Source organism: Antechinus flavipes, chromosome 3 (genome assembly GCF_016432865.1).
Source record: "Antechinus flavipes isolate AdamAnt ecotype Samford, QLD, Australia chromosome 3, AdamAnt_v2, whole genome shotgun sequence".
Lineage (NCBI taxonomy): Eukaryota > Metazoa > Chordata > Mammalia > Dasyuromorphia > Dasyuridae > Antechinus > Antechinus flavipes.
Window position 1 is genome coordinate 436719110 of NC_067400.1, and position 21778 is coordinate 436740887.

General features: G+C 34.5%; 1 protein-coding gene across 2 annotated transcripts in view; it reads left to right on the forward strand.

Annotated features, from left to right (window-relative positions):
* The window catches only part of ACVR1 (activin A receptor type 1), a 154875-nt gene that overhangs the window by 73393 nt on the left and 59704 nt on the right, over positions 1-21778 (forward strand). For both annotated transcript variants that reach the window (XM_051986348.1, XM_051986349.1), the window contains one exon: positions 10844-10917. In XM_051986348.1, coding sequence (XP_051842308.1) covers positions 10851-10917 — 67 coding nt within the window. In that variant the 5' untranslated portion in view covers positions 10844-10850. The remainder of the gene's footprint in view (positions 1-10843; positions 10918-21778) is intronic.

Below are 21778 nucleotides of genomic sequence, written 5' to 3' on the forward strand. Positions count from 1 at the left end.
AACTGGGAGGGAAAGGGGTAAGATAGGAGGAGGAACTCTAAGGCGGGGGGAGGGATACTAAAAAGGGAGAGCTGTGAGAAGCAAGTGGTGCTCACAAGCTTAATACTGAGAAGGGGGGAAAGGGGAAAGAAGGGAGAAAAGCATAAACCGGGGTTAACAAGATGGCAAGTAATACAGAATTGGTCATTCTAACCATAAATGTGAACGGGGTAAACTCCCCCATAAAGAGGAAGCGATTAGCAGAATGGATTAAAAGCCAGAATCCTACAATATGTTGTTTACAGGAAACACACCTGAACTAGGGAGATACATGCAGGTTAAAGGTAAAAGGTTGGAGCAAAATCTACTATGCTTCAGGTGAAGTCAAAAAAGCAGGGGTAGCCATCCTGATCTCAGATCAAGCTAAAGCAAAAATTGATCTAATTAAAAGAGATAAGGAAGGGCACTATATCTTGCTAAAGGGTAGCATGGATAATGAAGCACTATCTATATTAAACATATATGCACCAAGTGGTGTAGCATCTAAATTCTTAAAAGAGAAATTAAGAGAGCTGCAAGAAGAAACAGACAGTAAAACTATAATAGTGGGAGATCTTAACCTTGCACTCTCAGAATCAGATAAATCAAACCACAAAATAAATAAGAAAGAAGTCAAAGAGGTAAATAGAATACTAGAAAAGTTAGATATGATAGATCTCTGGAGAAAATGTAATGGAGACAGAAAGGAATACACTTTCTTTTCAGCAGTTCATGGAACCTATACAAAAATTGACCATATATTGGGACATAAAAACCTCAAACTCAAATGCAGTAAGGCAGAAATAGTAAATGCATCCTTTTCAGACCATGATGCAATGAAAATTACATTCAACAAAAAACCAGGGGGAAGTAGACCAAAAAATAATTGGAAACTAAATAATCTCATACTAAAGAATGATTGGGTGAAACAGCAAATCATAGACATAATTAATAACTTCACCCAAGAAAACGATAATAATGAGACATTATACCAAAATGTCTGGGATGCAGCCAAAGCAGTAATAAGGGGAAATTTCATATCTCTAGAGGCCTATTTGTATAAAATAGAGAAAGAGAAGGTCAATGAATTGGGCTTGCAACTAAAAATGCTAGAAAAGGAACAAATTAAAAACCCCCAGTCAAACACTAAACTTGAAATTCTAAAAATAAAAGGAGAGATCAATAAAATTGAAAGTAAAAAAACTATTGAATTAATTAATAAAACTAAGAGTTGGTTCTATGAAAAAACCAACAAAATAGACAAACCCTTAGTAAATCTGATTAAAAAAAGGAAAGAGGAAAATCAAATTGTTAGTCTTAAAAATGAAAAGGGAGAACTCGCCACTAACGAAGAGGAAATTAGAGCAATAATTAGGAGTTACTTTGCCCAACTTTATGCCAATAAATTCGACAACTTAAATGAAATAGAAAAATACCTCCAAAAATAAAGCTTGCCCAAACTAACAGAGGAGGAAGTAAATATCCTAAACAGTCCCATCTCAGAAAAAGAAATAGAACAAACTATCAATCAACTCCCTAAGAAAAAATCCCCAGGACCAGATGGATTTACATGTGAATTCTACCAAACATTTAAAGAACAATTAACTCCAATGCTAAATAAACTATTTGAAAAAATAGGGATTGAAGGAGTCCTACCAAACTCCTTTTATGACACAGACATGGTACTGATACCTAAACCAGGTAGGCTGAAAACAGAGAAAGAAAATTATAGACCAATCTCCCTAATGAATATTGATGCTAAAATCTTAAATAAAATATTAGGAAAAAGATTACAGAAAATCGTCACCAGGATAATACACTATGACCAAGTAGGATTTATACCAGGAATGCAGGGCTGGTTCAATATTAGGAAAACTATTAGCATAATTGACTATATCAATAACCAAACAAACAAAAACCATATGATCATCTCAATAGATGCAGAAAAAGCATTTGATAAAATCCAACATCCATTCCTAATAAAAACACTTGAGAGCATAGGAATAAATGGACTTTTCCTTAAAATAGTCAGGAGCATATATTTAAAACCATCAGTAAGCATCATATGCAATGGGGAAAAACTGGAACCTTTCCCAGTAAGATCTGGAGTGAAGCAAGGTTGCCCACTATCACCATTATTATTTAATATCGTATTAGAAACACTAGCCTCGGCAATAAGAGTCGAGAAAGAGATTAAAGGAATTAGAGTAGGCAATGAGGAAACCAAACTATCACTCTTTGCAGATGATATGATGGTATACCTAGAGAACCTCAGAGATTCTACTAAAAAGCTATTAGAAATAATTCATAATTTTAGCAAAGTAGCTGGCTACAAAATAAATCCCCATAAATCCTCAGCATTTTTATACATCACCAACAAAACCCAAGAGCAAGAGATACAAAGAGAAATTCCATTCAGAATAACTGTTGATACCATAAAATATTTGGGAATCTATCTACCAAAGGAAAGTCAGGAATTATATGAGCAAAATTATAAAAAAGTCTCCACACAAATAAAGTCAGACTTAAATAATTGGAAAAATATTAAGTGCTCTTGGATCGGCCGAGCGAACATAATAAAGATGACAATACTCCCTAAACTAATCTATTTATTTAGTGCTATACCAATCAGACTTCCGAGAAAATATTTTAATGATCTAGAAAAAATAACAACAAAATTCATATGGAACAATAAAAAGTCGAGAATCTCAAGGGAATTAATGAAAAAAAAAATCAAATGAAGGTGGTCTAGCTGTACCTGATCTAAAATTATATTATAAAGCAGCAGTCACCAAAACCATTTGGTATTGGCTAAGAAATAGATTAGTGGATCAGTGGAAAAGGTTAGGTTCACAAGACAGAATAGTCAACTATAGCAATCTAGTGTTTGACAAACCCAAAGCCCCTAACTTCTGGGAAAAGAATTCATTATTTGATAAAAACTGCTGGGATAATTGGAAATTAGTATGGTAGAAATTAGGCATGGACCCACATTTAACACCATATACCAAGATAAGATCAAAATGGGTCCATGACCTAGGCATAAAGAACGAGATTATAAATAAATTAGAGGAACATAGAATAGTTTATCTCTCAGACTTGTGGAGGAGAAAGAAATTTGTGACCAAAGATGAACTAGAGACCATTACTGATCACAAAATAGAAAATTTTGATTACATCAAATTAAAAAGCCTTTGTACAAACAGAACTAATGCAAACAAGATTAGAAGGGAAGCAACAAACTGGGAAAACATCTTCACAGTTAAAGGTTCTGATAAAGGCCTCATTTCCAAAATATATAGAGAACTGACTCAAATTTATAAGAAATCAAGCCATTCTCCAATTGATAAATGGTCAAAGGATATGAACAGACAATTTTCAGATGAAGAAATTGAAACTATTACCACTCACATGAAAGAGTGTTCCAAATCATTATTGATCAGAGAAATGCAAATTAAGACAACTCTGAGATATCACTACACACCTGTCAGATTGGCTAAGATGACAGGAAAAAATAATGATGAATGTTGGAGGGGATGCGGGAAAATGGGGACACTGATGCATTGTTGGTGGAGTTGTGAACGAATCCAGCCATTCTGGAGAGCAATCTGGAATTATGCCCAAAAAGTTATCAAACTGTGCATACCCTTTGATCCAGCAGTGTTTTTATTGGGCTTATACCCCAAAGAGATACTAAAAAAGGGAAAGGGACCTGTATGTGCCAAAATGTTTGTAGCACCCTGTTTGTAGTGGCTAGAAACTGGAAAATGAATGGATGCCCATCAATTGGAGAATAGTTGGGTAAATTGTGGTATATGAATGTTATGGAATATTATTGTTCTGTAAGGAATGACCAACAGGATGAATACAGAGAGGCTTGGAGAGACTTACATGAACTGATGCTAAGTGAAATGAGCAGAACCAGGAGATCATTATACACTTCGACAACGATATTGTATGAGGACATATTTTGATGGAAGTGGATTTCTTTGACAAAGAGACCTAACTGAGTTTCAATTGATAAATGACAGACAAAAGCAGCTACACCCAAAGAAAGAACACTGGGAAACGAATGTGAACTATCAGCATTTTTGTTTTTCTTCCCGCTTATCTATACCTTCTGAATCCAATTCTCCCTATGCAACAAGAGAACTGTTCGGTTCTGCAAACATATATTGTTTCTAGGATATACTGCAACATATTCAACATATAAAGGACTGCTTGCCATCTAGGGGAGGGGGTGGAGGGAGGGAGGGGAAAAAATTGGAACAGAAATGAGTGCAAAGGATAATGTTGTAAAAAAAAAAAAAATTACCCTGGCATGGATTCTGTCAATATAAAGTAATTATTAAATAAAAATTAAAAAAAAATAACTTCTCTGTTTTATAATTATTCAGACATAAGGAAGTGAGTGACTTGTTCAGTATAACAATAAGAGTGTTTGAAAATATGAGATTTAATTAAGAAGAGGAAATTGCTTTTTTCTACAAGTATCAAATTAAGTAGAAGTATAATATATGCATCTAAATATTGATCATTTTCTTTTAAAAATACTGATATAAATTTCTAAAGAGGTAAGCAAGAAGTTGATTATATGGTGAATTTTAAGAACTGGATTTCTGGGTATGTGTATATGTGTAAAATGTAGGCAGGATTCACTTTTAAGTTTAATCTATATTATTAGCATTAAACAATAAATCATGTCATGATTTGTAGAATTTGCCATAAATGCTCAAATGGAAAATTTAACAGTAGACTAAAGTCAGTCCAAGTTGGCTTCAGTATACCCCTGGATATAAGCCAGTGATTATTTGAGTGAAAATAAGTCCATACAATTTTAACAGGTGCTACGTAAGGACATTAAAAGAGTGGAATACAGGGTCTTTGCTCAAAAGAAACTTGGGTGAGTTATTCTTTGGGTCTTAATATACTTATTTATAATATCAAGGGATTGAGCCCTTTATATAGTGCTTTATGGCTACCGAGGCCTTTTTTTTGCAACATCTCTAGTCAACTAAGCAGTCCAACTATAATTATTCTTATTTTAAAGAGGAAGAAACTTATTCAGAAAGATTGTGACCAGCTCATGGTCAATTTGGCTATATAAGGTTTTCCATCTGTCTCTTTCTCATAATGCCTAATAATCTATATGACTTTTTAACTATCTGTCTGTCTTTAGCACAGTGCTTATCCAGATGTAAAAATATCTAGGATTCTCAAGTTATGATAACTAAAGAAAGGCATAGGATGACTACAATGATTTATGGTTCACAAAACACTTTCTGTTCTCTCATTTGTTCCTCATAACAACTTTGTAAGTAGGCACTATTATTATCCCCATTTTACAAATGATGAAACTGAGGTTGAGAGGTTAAATATCTGCTTATAGACAGTATCTGGGGCAGACATGATCTGAGAATTATTATAATGCATAGGCAATGCAAAATAGAATAGTAGATAATGGTACTCAAATGCTAGCGAGACATAGCATGTTTGAATGATAAGAGAAAGGTTGAAGTTAATCTAGGAAGTCTTCCCAGAGCAAATTAGTTTTGTGTCGCTCTGTTTGGTGAGAAGAAATGCCAGGGAAGGGTATTATGTCAAAGCAAATAGTGGGGAACCATCAAGAGGAGTGGAGAGAGGAGGATGGAGTTGGAGATGAGAGTTGGGGCAAGTTCTTGACAGATTTAAGTTTCAGAGACATCATCCTATATTCTGGTGGAGTATCAGGGTCTGTTGTTTTGGCTCCTGTCCTGAGTTCCAGAGATGATTGCAGTGCTGCATATTCTGTGACCTGTATCAAAATGTATTATGATGATTATTCAGTAATGTATGTGATGTATCTTGTGGCTTTATCCAGCTGTAAATTCTGACAAGTAAGATAAGTGCCAAGCTTGGTCTCAAGCCCACACATGTTAGAAATTGAGTGAAATGTAAGTTCCTTAAACTGAGTATCAGTGTGATCTATAAATGGAGCATGAAGAGTACCATGGGATTTGGAAAGCAGCTTTATCTCTCCTGCACTGGTAATGGATCTGTTTTTAGTAGAGTACCATGGGAGCATTATGTCTCTCAAGAGAATGAGACTAGGTCAGTGCAGGAAATAATACCATGTTGAAAAGGACACATTAAGTCTAGAGATATCTATACTTTCTTGGGGGAGAATTTTTTGGATTTTTTGGAAGTATTTATGATCTATTGGGAAGTTAACAAGGCAAGGAAACAAGCATTTATTAAATACTTACTGTGTGCTAAGTCCTAAAGATACAAATAGAGGTAAAACAAAAGATAATTTGAGGGGCTTATATTCAAATGAAGATGGCAGTGTACAGACACACATACATACACATACACACACACAGAGTAAAAATGAGAAGGGGGAAGAGAATCATGAAGATACCAGCATTATAATGGTGTTGAGATCCTTGGGAAGTCAGAAGTACAGGTGGAAGAAAAATGAAATTAGGCTGACCTCTTCCACCAAATGGAGACCCTGAGAAAAACTCTAATGAGGGAAGGGGCCTGGCATAAGGATGGATGTTCCAAAGTTAGAAGGATGCAGTACGGATGGATGACTGTTCCAAGGTGAGGAGGTTCCAGATTTGAGAATGCAGCTGAGGTATGATATTAACATGATGAAGGTCAGAAAGGAGAAAAGGAGTAATGTGCTCTTAATGTAGTCCTAAAAGGAAGTGCCACAGTATGACAGAAATTATGGCAACTGGGGTGGAGCCAAGATCATGGAGAATAGACACGTCTCTATCTGAGCTCCTCCAAGCTTTTCTCATATTAACACCAGATAAAGCTTTTGAACTGGTTTTGGAGTGACAGAACCCATAAATATTTGGGATACAACAAATTTCCAGAAAAAGATACTTTGGTAGAACTTCAAAAATTATGCCAACCTCTTATCCATTAGTGCCTAATGTGTGCTAAAGAGAAGAAACAGTTAAGGACAAAAAGGAAACAATCTTGACTTTCAAGGAACTTATATTAAGAGAGGGAAATAGAAATGTAACAAATATACAAATATATACTAGGTATTTCTGTTATTTCAGTTGTATTTCTTCATGACTGATTTTGGGGTTTTCTTGGGAAAGATATGTTGGAATATTTTATCATTTCTTTCTCTAGGTTCTTTTACACATGAGGAAACTGAGGCAAACTGGATTAGGTGACTTGCTAAGGGTTACAAAGCTATTAACTGTCTGAGGCTGGATATGAAATCATGAAGATGAATCTTTCTTATTCCAACTCTAGTGCTCTTTCCCCTGCTCCACTCAACTCATATTTTTATTTTTTTTTGTTAATTTTATTTTACACTCTTATTACTAGGGTATGACTTTCCCTTTACTGTATACCCCACTGAAATTGATCTCGTTTGTAATAAGGAAAAACATTTGAAAGGCTGTGACCTGCCAATGTATTCAATCTTCTGTTTTCTAGTACTCTTCACTCTTCACATTTCTACAAAGAAATTAAATGGTACAGTGGTAAGAGAGAGTATTGGACTTAGAAGCAGAACAAACCTAATTTCAAATGCTACTTGAGCCACTTACTCGCTATGTGATCACATCCAAGTTACTTTATATTTGCCTCAGTTTCCACCCAAAAAAAAATACCATCTGTGTCATAGGGAGGGTCATTGTAAGGATCAGATGTGATAAGGTCCATAGTGCTTTGTAAAGCTTATGACCCTTTATAAATTCCAGTTTTTATTATTACTATTATGATTAATATCCATGAGAATGGTATATAAGTCTCTTTGTCTTATATTTAGTAGTTAGATGAATTATAACAATTTCTCTGAATTTTGGCTTCCTTCTAGTGGTCTTCTAATTTTTTTTTTTGTTACGTATATTGTTTATCTGGTTCTTATTTTATTTACTGTCATTTGTAGAAACATTTTCATATTTTTCTGAATTTCTTATTTAATGTATACACAAAAAAATTTCCATTACATTTAGATGCCAGTTGTTTCATGCACATCCACCTTGCTTCTGGTTTTTTGTTGCCATAAAAGTGTTGCTATTAATATTTTGGTACTTATTGAGTCTTACTGTTTTTGACCTCATTAAGAGTAGATGGCCAGCAGTGAAATTATTGAGTAAAGGGGTATGAGCTGTTCATTTTTATGCCATAATTTCAAATTTCATTCCTTAGTTGAAACCACTCAGTAAGATAATACTGAAGGACAGAAGATTTGAGGGGAAATCAGGTATTTTTAGTCACTTGTTTTATGTAGAAATAAAACCTTGAAGGTCAAAAGTTGGGATTTAAGGGCAATGAGGATTTTGATCACAGTCTGATCAGGACATTTATTTCAAAATGCTTTTCCTTTTTGCAGGATTATTTTTAAACTAGCTGAATTACCCAGCTTACAGCAGCAACTCCATTCTCTAGAACAAAATGGCAACCGGCAAGAGATCTTGACATCTTTTCCAAAAATGTTGGCAGACTTTCAGCTATCTGAACAGTGTAGATTAGGCTGAGCTAGATAGCATAGGAGAGTAAAATCTGTATCTACTTTTGTCTTTGTTTTCAAGAGTCTAAATTAGTGTTTTATTTTTGGTTCTTTGGTAGAGCATAATAATAACTAACCAGCCTTGGTGGAAGGCATTTGGGGGAATTTTTTTTTTAATTGCATTTGTGGGATTAAAAAAATGTGGTGGTTGATTTTTGCTTATGAAACAATAATGTCCATCTCCCTCCTCTTCCCTAATGTCTTTTTATAAGGGATTTCTTTCTTTTTTAACTTAGGGATTCTTCCCAACATTTCCTTTTCATGTATGATCATAATAAAGGCACAAAGCTAAGGCTGCAGAGGTTATGATTTTCAGCAGGTTTTCAGCAGATTTATAGGTTGTTCCAAGAGTCAAGTGTTTTGGACATTGTCACAAACCTAAAGTTGATCAAATCAAAGTAAATCTTTTTCATATGAAGACTTCTGGCCCATGATGTGTGAGTGGAGGTTGAAAAATCAGTACAGAGTCACAGTAACAAAAGCAATTCTTCTTAAAACCAATAGAAAAGGCTAGTTTTGTAAACCAATACCAAGAATCGTAGGATTCTCTTTAAGAAATAAAACAAGTAGCAGAGCCTTGGTCTTCAGATATATACTAAGACCAGTTAAATGATCAAGAGGGACAGTAGGATGAGATGGAGGAGAAGCTATCAAAGATTTCCAAAGATAGAGACAAATTGAGGAACCAAGGGATCAAGTACTTGGATAAAGTAGAGTTTTCACCTTCCTCTGGGAAAATTGGGGAAAGATAACATGAGTAATTGTAAATGAGACTGATGTCAATGCAACTGTGTTGCATTGCATTATAGGTTCTGATTTTACAGTAGTTATATTTTAAAAATAAAGTACTTACAGGATTATTGTTAGTAAGCTCACTGATTTTCTTACTCTTTGGCAGACCAGTCATTTAAATTGTACTTTCAAAATCTTAAATTAGAAAATTGAAGAAATGACAGTGGAGGCTTACACCAACACCAGTTTCAAAATTATTCCTACAAAGATTCCTTGAAGAACCCTGTAATCTCTTTTCCTTTTTGATAGACATGCAATTTCATACTTTTAAAACATTAAGTTTTCATCTGTCCTTTATTAATTTTCTTCTGGATAATCTCTGTTTGGGAGGTGAATAATAGATAGTTAAAAAATGTAGAAACAGAAAATCTGCCTTCCTTTAGAAAAAGAAATAAAATCATTTGACCTAATATTATTCATTTAATTTCTTTTTGAAGTTAGTGGAACTATCTAGTTTTGCTATTCAGGCTTTTAAATATTAATTTTTAATTTTATACCCAAAATAGATGGCTCATTTGTACTTGAATAGTATGCTTTTAGAATAAAAGTTCCTGGTCTATGAGGTTAGGAAAAACTTGGATTTGAATTCTGCCTCGAGATACTTATTAGCTGTGTGATGGTAAGCAAGTAAAATGTAAATGGGGTATTATATCACCTTCTTCACTGGGTTATTACTAAGTCACCCAGATGAATCTATGATCTCATTCATTTGGAACCTCTCTGCATTAATGCATTTTGCAACTCATCCATTCCTGTTCATCCTGAGCCACTCTTGTCCATGTCCCCCATCCTTCACCCCAAATATAATGTGTGTATCATTTTCCAAACTTGAAAGGACTACACAATCATTGGCTCTTATTATTTGGGAATGTTTATCTAGTGGCTGAACACTTTGAAAAATTCAAAATCTTTCACACAAGATAAAGAGAAGGGTAGGTGGGGGAGGAAGAAGGAGGGAGAGGGAGAAAAGGGAAGATACAGACGTATTCATATATAAGTACATAAAGTACATAAATACAAAGTGAATTTGGAAGAAAGGGTACCTCAATCTGTGTTTGGAAGGAAACCAGGGATTTCCTGGTGGAGAGATGGAGAGCATTCTTGAATTATTCAGATAATCTGTTAAACCCTAGATCCAATGCAGGTGGACTGAAAGAAAATACTTTTTTAGAAGCAGAAGGAAATTTGGAAATAAGAGGTGATCATTGGGATGCATAAGGATGGTTCTGAATGCCAAGATTGGACACTTTGTACTTGATTCTTTCATTATACTGGATGCCTGAAAAGTCTTAGTGACTTAAAGTTACTCTAAGACACATTGTATATAATCAGGTTGAGAAAATACCCTCATTATACCAAGACACATTGTATATAGTCAGGTTGAGGAAATATCCTCATTATACTAGGAAGTTGGATTTGTGGTATATGAATTAGAAAACAGAAAAAAGCATAGCTTTTATCTGAAGTTCAAATGTATACATGCTTACATTTCTTTCTTTATTCCTACAGTTATACAATGTTTGATGGAGTTATGATTCTACCTGTTCTCATGATGATAACTTTCCCCTCTCTTAGTGTGGAAGGTAAGGCATAGTTTATACCTATTTTTCTCATCTATCTTGTAGAGAATAATTGTAAAAGTGAACAATTTATAGGAAACATACTGATTAAATTTTCTTTGCCTAGATACACTTAAAAATTTTAGTAGTAGTTTCATTTCTTCCAAAAATTTCAACATTTGAATGACATGTTGACTGATGAAAGAGGGAAGGGAAAGGAATGAATATTTATATAGAACCTCCTATGTGCTAGATATTGTAACAAATACTTTTTAAATAAATAATAGCTTATTAATCATAATGATTATTAAAATCAACCAAGTTATTTTTTTTTAATGCTTTACCTTTAGATCACAATCCTCTTTCTCTCGCTCTCTCTCTCTCTCTCTCTCTCTCTCTCTCTTTTTTTTTTTTTGCTGAGGCAATTGGGGTTAAGTGATTTTCCCATGGTTACACAGCTAGGAAATGGTAAGTATCTGAGACCAGATTTGAACTCAGGTCCTCCTGACTTCAGGGATGCTGTTCTATCCACTGCTCCACTTAACTGCCCCTAGATCACAATTCTTCCAGCTAGGTGGTCCTGGGAAAACTGAATCCAAATTTAGCCTCAAACACTTAGTACCTGTTCGATTCTTAGCAAGTTACTGAACCTCTTTTCTTCATTTTCTTCAACTGTAAAATGGGGACAATAACAACACCTTACTCACAGGGTTATTGTAAAGATCAAGGAATATAAAATTTGTAAAATACTTAACATATTTCCTGACATATAGTCTTATTTTCTTCCCTTTCCCTTCCATCAATATAGCATACTAGCTATTCATTCTTAATATTTACATCTAATGCAGTTTGGTGTTTTAAAGGAAATGATCAGGCACCTTTTATTTTGCTGCACCAAATTGTGCAGTACACACTCATACACAACACATATAGGTGTGCATGCACATATACACATGCTCACATAAACATGCATACACATACATATACATATATGCAGGTATGCATGTGTGTATGCATGCACACACATATTCAAGGTCGAGTTTGTTATATAGAGATATTTAATCACAATGATCTTTTTATTTCCCTTAGAAAAGAGTTTTTAAAAAAACTTTAACACATTATATTATGAATTTAAGCAAAATAATATTCCCCAATATTTGGAATATTCATGTTTTATGATCATTAATTCCAGCATTAGAAACTTAGGACAATAGCTAATTATGACTTTTAACTCTGTGTGTGTGTGTGTGTGTGTGTGTGTTTGTGTGTGTGTGTGTGTGTCTGTGTGTCTACATGAGTTTATTTTCTATTCATAATATGTCAGCATTCATATTTCACTTTTGTTATACATATTTCAGGAAAATCTCATGTGTTAGGTAGATTGGACTAGATAACCTCTGAGTTTACAACTAACTTTTTAATATTTGGTGCTTTAAGTTGTAATAAGACTATTTGATCCCATAGTGAAGAACAGCTAAAATGCCTTCTGTTTTTTTCATTCCCATTAGTCATTAATTATACTATTATTCAGAAGCGACACCATTGTAGAAAGTCTTAGTTCTATACTTGTATAGGTATAGTTGGCTTTCTTTCTCCTCTTAGAAGCATATACAGGCCAGGTCTATTAGACTGCATGTCATTAATAAAGAAAATATCTATATAATTATGAATTCTTCCATCTCAAAAGGTTTATATTATGAAAATTACTTTATTGAAGATTTTCTTCAGGGAAAATTTTAATGAATTGTATAACTATTTTATTACAACAGAAACCTTTGACCCTTCTGATGGCATTCATTGTTAGTTTCCCAAGTAATTTCCAGGTTGACTGTATAATAGAATTTCAAAAGGTGGCATTTGGACCCTCATGTAGTGTTTATTGTTCCCAGTAGCCCAAGCAATTTTGAGTTTGAATTGTTCATAGAATTTCAAAAGCTATCGTTTCTCAGAATGCCTTAGGCCAATTAGGGGCAAGAGGGTTTAAATCCAATAGAATTTTTGTTATGAACCACAAAGATTCTGGGTTTTTTTTTTTTTTTTTTTTTTTTGCCAGTGGAAGAAAGATTAGGCCTTTCTTTGAACTTTTTTTGTATTCTTGCTGAATAGTCAAAAAGTCTTTGAAAGGATTGGACAGTAATAGAAATGTCTTAGCATTATTTATTTTTGTCCTTTTTGCTATAAAATATCTTTTAAAAATATCAAAAATACTGTAAAATAGCTTTTTAAGTTAAAAAAAAATTACCCCCTTTTTCCTCCGATCTATTATCAAGTGAGGGACTATTGTGGGGTTTTGGTAAAGAGAGGTGGCAACTAATGCATCTGTTCTTTTTAGCTAGTGATACAGAGCTTATTTGCTGCTAGTAAAAATATGAAATAAATATGAGGGTACCAGACATTATACCTTTAAGATTTTAGTTCTTGATCACCAAATGCATTTTTTTCTAGTCCTAATAGTGGAAGCAAAAGTGATAAATGGAGAGAATTTTGGATTTGGAGCCAACAGATCTAGGATCTAGTCTGCCACTAATTATCTATGTAATTTTAAGTAAATCACTTCATTGAAGGCAATTTTAGTAGGCTTCCTCCAAGATGAAGCATTCTAAGAATAGGTAAAACATGTCAATTCAGATATCTTATTAGTTGACATAATGAAAATGCTAACAAAAATCATAGTAACTAATATTTATATAACCCTTTGAGGTTTGCAAAGTGCTTTCTAAGTGGCATTTTATTCTCATAACAACCCTGAGAGCTGTTATTATCTCCATTTTACAAATATGGAAATTGGGGCTAAAAAAGTCAAGTGACTCACCCAGTCACACAGCTAGTGAGTGTGAGATCTATTTTGAACTCAGGACTTTTTGAATTGAGGATTAGTGTTCCATTTGCTGACCCCCTGTTATAGTTAGTCACACTTATATTCTTTTTAAGAGGCTTGTTTAGCATTGTGTCATACTGTGCAGAATTGGTGAATGAAGAATTATTGTCATATTGTTTTCTAAATTAAATGTCTTTTTTATATAGAAAGCATAGCATTGTCATTTGTCAGTTGCATCTGACTTTTCATGATTTTATGACTCTACCTGCAGTTTCTTGGCAAAAATACTAGAGTGGTTTGCCATTTCCTTCTCCAGGTTATTTTACAGATGAGGAAACTGAGGCAAATAGGATTTAAGTGACTTGGCCAGAGTCTCAGACCAAATCTGAACTCTGGAAGATAAGTCTTCCTGACTCAAGGCCTGGCATTGTATTTATTGGATCACCTCCTTTCCCATAGAATCTTAGATTGCCTTATAAAAATTAAAAGTTGCCTAAATTGATAAACTGCCCACAGGGGAAAAATATGTTTTGTTAAGATTATATATAAGAGTGCATTAAAATAGTCACCAGGGACCCTTTCCTTTATTTGTATTTGAGGAAATTATCTAAATTAGGAGAGTCCCTTGTTTTATGAGTAGGGCAAATAAGAGTTTATAGATAAAATAATGGTGAGGCTAAGCAATCTCTGGTTTCATTGGTATAAAGAAGTCTACCCATCAACACTTTAGCAAATAAACCTGATCAACATATTATATCTGATAATCCACATTATAACAAATTATCTCCAGTTGTCCTGATCTACATCTGGTCAGCGGACCCAGATGGCTTTCCAGGGGAAAGTGAGGTAGGTAACTATGCACAACCCTCTTTCACTTAAATCCAATTTATTTGCATGTCATGGCATCACCTCCCTGATATCATGGTCCTCTTTAAGAACAAAAGACAAACAATAACAACAACAACATCAGATAGATGATTTCTCAAGTTGCTGTGATTAAAAAATATTGCCTGACAGCCCATCTTCTAGTGAAGATCCTATCCCCATTTAGTGAGACAACAGATCTACTAAAGTTCTCTAGATGTGTACTTGTTAAATAAAACCTGACATAGCATAGTCTTTAAGACTGTAGTTAACTCCATACTGTAGGATGAAGTATCAGAGTACTTGAGGGGAAGAAATATTTTGAAATTCCATCCATTTTTATCCTTTCCCAGTAGGATACAAAATAGCACTAGTTATTCTCCCATTCCCATTACTTAACATGCCCATATTAAACAAATAAATCATACCTAAAATCATCTTCCTCCCCAAAAAGAAACAGCAGAGAAATGAATATTAATAAAAAAATACCCCTCGTTTCTCAAAGTATAGCAACAGAAACTAGCAAATGAAGAGAATAACAATTGCCTAAGGGTAATGTTGATTTCAAGGTAGTATGTGTGAATGAACTTTTCTCAAAATATTTTGCAGAATTCATCTTCTAAGGAAGGGATTTTTAATTTTTTGTGTCAAGGATGCCTTTGGCATTCTGGTGAAACTTTGGTATGCTTCCACAGAACAGTACTCCTTCCCTCCTTCCTTCCTTCCTTCCTTCCTTCCTTTCCTCTCTCCCTTCCTTCCTTCCTTCCTTTCCTCTCTCCCTTCCTTCCTTCCTTCCTTCCTTCCTTCCTTCCTTCCTTCCTTCCTTCCTTCCTTCCTTCCTTCCTTCCTTCCTTCCTTCCTTCCTTCCATGGCCAGTGTGGGAGGAGAAGACCATAGAGAACTTACTATATGGTGCTGTGCACTTGTTATCACAGCTACTTCTTCTCAATCCTACTACATTTCAGAACTTCTGTACTCAATTGACCCATTAGCCTTAGCCTTCCCTAGTATCAGAGATTACAGATGTGGGCTACTTCACCTGACTGGAATATGGAGTTTAATTTTTGTTATAAGACAGAAGTTGTTATAGTAGACTGATTGTAATGAGCTAAAATTATGCTTTGTGGAGAATTTTTTTAAAAGAATTGTATCTTTTGCTAGATTTCTATTGCTTAGGAAGTGTCTTTCTTATTGATGAGTATATAATTAATTATCACATTGTGGTAAAATCATTCTGTGAATTTAGACTACCTTTGTGAATTACATACTTTTACCTATGCTTTAAAGATTTTGAAGGCAGTTGGTAAAATATCCCCATAGAAGAGAAAGTTTTGGTCCAGGGAGGAGTAAGTTAATACAAAAAGCAGATAAAGAGGCAGAATGACACATATGAGGCAGAATTTTACTATGTTATCTACGACATCATTGTATTATCATCTACATATCATTGTGATAGAGTTTAAGTGGTGAACAGTTTATTCAATTTATAATATAGATAGTATTATGTAGGAACTTTTTATTAAAACCACATTTCAGTATTGTGCAAAGATTGTCAAGGGTACTTTGATAGCAAGGAAACATCAATCTGGGAAAGTTCCATTGAAATGTGAATAAAAAAAATATAAACATAGTTTTTCCTTTTTTTGTCTTTTGTTTGTTGTCCAAACAAAACTGTTTCAGTTGTCTACGTAAAACTAAAACCATATTATCTGACTTTCATTTGGAGAATAAGACTCTGTGTAGGAATTGATATGTCTTAGGAAAAGGCAGTTTCAAGATCTTTTCCTAACTATCACCCTTATTGTAACTGCCTGTGTTTCTGGGAGTATTTGGATGTAGAAACAATTGTTTCATTTTAGGCCTTTTAGCTTTACTAACTTGTTGTTACCCCAGTTTGTTTTCATGCTTGTTTTCTCTTAGCTTTTGTGAATAAAGATAGTTAATTGTAACTGGACCTGAGTGAGCCTAAATGTTCAAATAATGAATTAGCATGGCAGGAAACTTAAGTCTGGATCGTAGGTTCATAGAAGCTATAATCTGCTTCTAACTATCTAGCTTCAGATTGAGTGGCTAAATAGTTCATTCAGCAGCCTGAAACTCAGTAATCTCAATTATTATGAAGAATTCTGAACCTATAAGTAAATGTTAATAATCTGAAGGACTAGTTATCTCTTTCATGTAGCTATTTTATCAAGTTGTATAGCTAGAACTGTATAGCAAGAATCTTTGCATAATTGTCTTGTGCCTATGTCCTTCTATTAATCCTTCAAAATCATTTGCCCATTTCATTGGGGACCTTCCTGTGACTTACCTCTTAAAATTTCATGTATTACCAGTGTAATACTTTTGCATTTTTTGTTCTGTTCTGTAATTAGACTTTACCCTTTGCCAATCATGTGTAGTGCAAATGATGTTTTTATGTCACTTTTCATGAAAATCATCACTGATAATGTAGAAATGTAGACTCCTTGTACCCACTACTCATAATAACTTTGAATCACACACGATTTTGAATCTTAAGAAATCATGATGTTTGATCAAGAAACATTTATTAGGTCCCTGCTATATGTTAGGCACTGCCCTAAGTACTGGGATATAAAAATAATGAAACAATTTCTGCTCATAATGAAGAAAATAAGTGCATAATTAAATATAGACACAATAAATAAAAAGAGAATAACTATCACTACAAAGCAGTTAAATAAAGATAGTTTGGAAATGGGGACCTTAGTACTTGGGGTGATTCTGTAAGGTTTTCATATAGAAGGTAGTTTTTGAACTGTGTCTTAAAGTAAGAGAGGGATTTTATGAGATGGAGTTTGCGGAGACAGAGTATTCCAAGTATGGAGGGGCAGAGGGGAAGGCTATTTAGTAGATGGGAGTTGGAATATTTTGTGTACAGAACAGAAAACTGAGTAGGCTAGATTATAAAAAGTAGGAAGGAAAGTCAAGTCCAGTGAGAGTGGAGTTCTCTACTCTATACCATCATGTGGTGAACATTCATATTAAAAATATGGATTGTTTGGCAGCAGGAAATTTTGGGTATTGAAGGTACCACATTCTCATGTGACTGAACCCACTTTATTCTTTTTTATTCAATTCTATTCTCAGCTCATTGGACTGTTTAAAATATCTATTCCAGGAATAGATATTTAAAGACTAATAATGGACTTTTAATCCAACTAACTGCTTCAATCTAGGCAAAATTCACTTGGATTTTCCTGTGAAATCATAGGCTCATATCTCATTGAGGATGAGTTTCTGAGAGTACAATATTATTCATAAATGGAAGTGCCTTGAGAATTCTGCTTTCTCATGCAGTTGTGTCCATTTGGATTTTATTTATGATTATATGGTAAGAGAAAGAATATTTATTAACTACTTATATGTTCAACTCTGCCAAGTGTTAGGAATACAAGTTCAAAAAAGAGAGAGTGTCTAACCTCAAAGAGCTTACATTTGAATTGAATTGCTTTGCCAGGGAAAGATGTTTTGATCTGAGAACTTACAGATTTGGATAGAACAGTACAGCAGCTGATTGACTGTTTTGTTGTAATTTTATGATCACAGCTAAAACTTTTGACAAAGATGTGTCCCTCTTTTATGACTCACTTAGTACTTAGAGGATCATAGGATAAAGTTACTTCAAATTAAATTTATGAGAAAACTGTCTTTTGTCTTTAAGCTTGCAAAAGAAATGCCTGTTTAGAGCATTTTGCTTTACCTAATCCTTAAAAAAAAAAAAAAAAAATCAAGATGAAATCCAGTATTCTCTGTATTCCTAGTAAATAGAATATCATGAATAATTTTTTATTAGACAGAAGGCTTCTTTGGAAATCTACTTGATTTTTCTAATCAGGCATACCCCTGGTATGGTCACAATCCATTCTAATGAAGATTTCTTTAATGAAGAGAAAGTTGGTGAGCACATCATTACTGATGGTCATCTTGATTGCCTTTCTTTGAGAGTGTACCATACGGTTGTCCCCTTCCCCATTTCTTTTTGGTCTCTTTCCCTTTAAGAGCCCTTGAAAATGAAATCAATCCCTGAGTACCTTAAGAATGTTGCTGCCAACCCAGATCTCTGCTATATGTCAGGGAACTTCACAAAACTTGCAATCAGTTAATCAATAAACATTTATTATGTGCCTACTATGTGCCAGGTACTCTAGTCAGTACCAAGGATATAAAAAGAGGTAAAAATGGTCACTGCCATCCATTTGGTATGATCTTCAATAATCTAGGTTAACATTCACACAAAAAGAAATATCAAGTGAAGGCTTCAATGGAAGATTGTTTTTCTTTTAAAAAACACATATTAATTTCTAATAGATTATTTGATGAGGCAGATTGTTGTTATCTGTTGATATCTGAAAACTGGTTTTTGGCTTATTCTGGAAAGACAAATGGTGGAAATGAACACAGCTATCTTCAATCACCCTGAAGGATCCTAGAGGATCCATTGTTCTTTGCCAATACTGTGTGTCACAATCCTACCTGTTTCTCCCCTGTGATCAAAGGCATAGTGTGTCAAGGTAAAAATGGCTTTTTTATTCCAAGTTCTACTTTTCCCCTCATTCCCAACCCCGTTCTTCTCTGCCCTCCCATTCCACCATGTCCTCTTAAACCACTGTTTTATTGTTAACCTCATTTTCATCTCTAGAGCTTTTTAAAATTAATTGCTTTAAGAACAATTAAACTTGCTTAGTAATGATTTACATTTAAATTAATTTCAACCCATAAAGGATAACTTTTAAAATCCCTTCTAAGTCATCATCAGGATTTTTTTTCCTCATTCATTATTATTGACTTTTACTCATAGTTATAGTTCCTCTTGTTTTGCTTTTTTACTTTATAGTTTTTCATAAAGCTCGTTCCAGATTTCTCTATACTGTCTTCCCCACAGTTTTATTTAATTGCAGCATGATATTTCACTATTTTAGTGTAATGTGATTTATTGGGCAGGTAGGTTGTTTCCATTTTTTTCTTTCTCTAATACATATAATTCTTTTATGAAAATCTTTCAACAGAACACTCTTTTTTGTTATATTTGATGATACTGTCAAGGATAATTCCTAACAATTGAAATATTTTTTTTCAAATGTCCTAGATCTCTTCATCTTGTCCTTTTTCATTTTCTTTTGTTGTTGTTACTTAGTCATTTCCAACTCTTTGTGACCCCATCTGAGGTTGTCTTGGCAAAGATACTGGAGTAGTTTGCTATTTCCTTCTCTTATTCATTTTATAGAAGGAAAAAGCAATTCAAACAGAATTAAGTGATTTGCCCAGGGTGATACAACTAGTAAGTGTCGTCAGATTTGAACTCAGAAAGATAAGTCTTGCTGACTCCAGTCTAGGAATTCTAGCCACAGTATCGACTAGCTACTCCTTTTATCTTCTAGAATTTACAGAAACTTTGTTTTCTTCAAACATTTGCATCCCTTTCCAGTTCAGGCTAATTTTCTTCTGTGCCATGTATGCTGGGCATAAAAGTGGAGACATCTCATTTTTCTGTTTGTTTCTAATTTAAGACCCTAGACTAGATGGATCTGTGAGAATTGTACATATTGAGCTGGGAAGGACCTCAGAAGCTCGCCAGTTTTTTTTTTTTAATAGATGAGGAAACTGAGGTCTCAGGAAATTTCGTGACTTATCCAAGAGCATAAAATTGTAAGTATTAGAAGTGTATTTGAATCCATGTCCTGTGATTAGCATCAATCTTTTTTTCTAGAGTGCTAAATTAAATCTTTGATCCTGTCATCCCTGAAGGAATTTCTTCTTCTTGTAACATAGAACTTGAAAGTCCCGGAGTTGTTGGTTGGTGCATTAGCTGACCAGCATAATTGTTTCCATTGCTCCTGTCTTGGAAGGAGCCAGAGACCAGCTGCATGGTCTAGCAGCTGGTAAAAGGTGTGTATATTTCTTGACTGCATGATTTTTGAACTGCAACAAAACTTGATCACGTGTGCTCAGTTCTACATTTTAATCAATAGCTGCTGAAAATACCCCATCTTGCATCTGTCCCTTTAACACCTTTAACACTTTCCCTTTTGACACCAGCACCTGGCAAGGTGCCATCCTTCAATATGACATTTTGAACTCCCTGTCCAAGGAAATTTGACATATGCTCTTGGACAGAAAGGTGATGGGGATGGTCAGGGACAGGAAGCTGAGACCAGGGACTGCTGAGCAGTGAGCTTGTTCAATTTGGTCTTGCTACACTTAGCCGATGACTCTAGTGGCTGTGTATGTACAGTATGTGGCTATGGACTCAGGATGGTTTCTCACTGCACAGCCAAACACTAGTTAAAAAATCTAAAGAGGCTGTGTGTGTGTGTGTGTGTGTGTGTGTGTGTGTGTGTGTAACAGAGAGAGAGAGAGAGAGAGAGAGTGTGTGTGTGTGTGTTTGGAAGAGACTTTCCTGAAAACTTTTGGATAATAGTCATTATTTCTCCCTTCAGGACCAAGGAAAAAGAAGTATCGCTATTAAAAATCTGTTATTTTAAACTTGTTCTTAAGGCACAGGGTTGTCTACTTTATCAGTTTTGCAAGTGGTGTTTTTGATGGGCTATTTTGTGTGTGTGTGTGTGTGTGTGTGTGTGTGTGTGTGTGTGTGTGTGTGTCAACATTTGAAACCAGTCCCAACTTCCTCGGTCTTTCTTAGGGAATTGGTCCCTTCATTATTGGTTTCAACCATAGCAGCAGGCTATTGAAGCTGGGCATGATTGGCACAGCAGTGCACATTGAGGCAGACTCTGGAAGGAAATTCTTCTGAAATGACCAGTGGTATTAAGGATACTATTTAAAAGTGACCCGTTATAGTTGTGAGTGAGTGTTATCTTTAGTTTTGCCACGAATTGTTGCTACAAAAGCCAAAGACAATCTGTTGCATCAGATTGTGATGTATATTCCTATAATTTCTGCTATTCTTAGTGGCCACAATGAAACTTAGTTTGGGCCATCTTTCTTTTTCCAAAGTTCAAGATTGCTATGGAAAATGGCAGTTGTTGATATAATTCATTAAGCCCGATCTTGTGTAAACTTGTCTGGAAATATTTGTATGGATGTGTGTGCATAACCAGGCTCACAATCTATGCCAACAAGCATTAATACTTTTAAATAAAATTTTATTTTAAAAAAAAGCAAGCATTTAATTTGTTGTCTTCCTTCCAACCCTTCATTGAAGAAAAATAAAACCAAAAA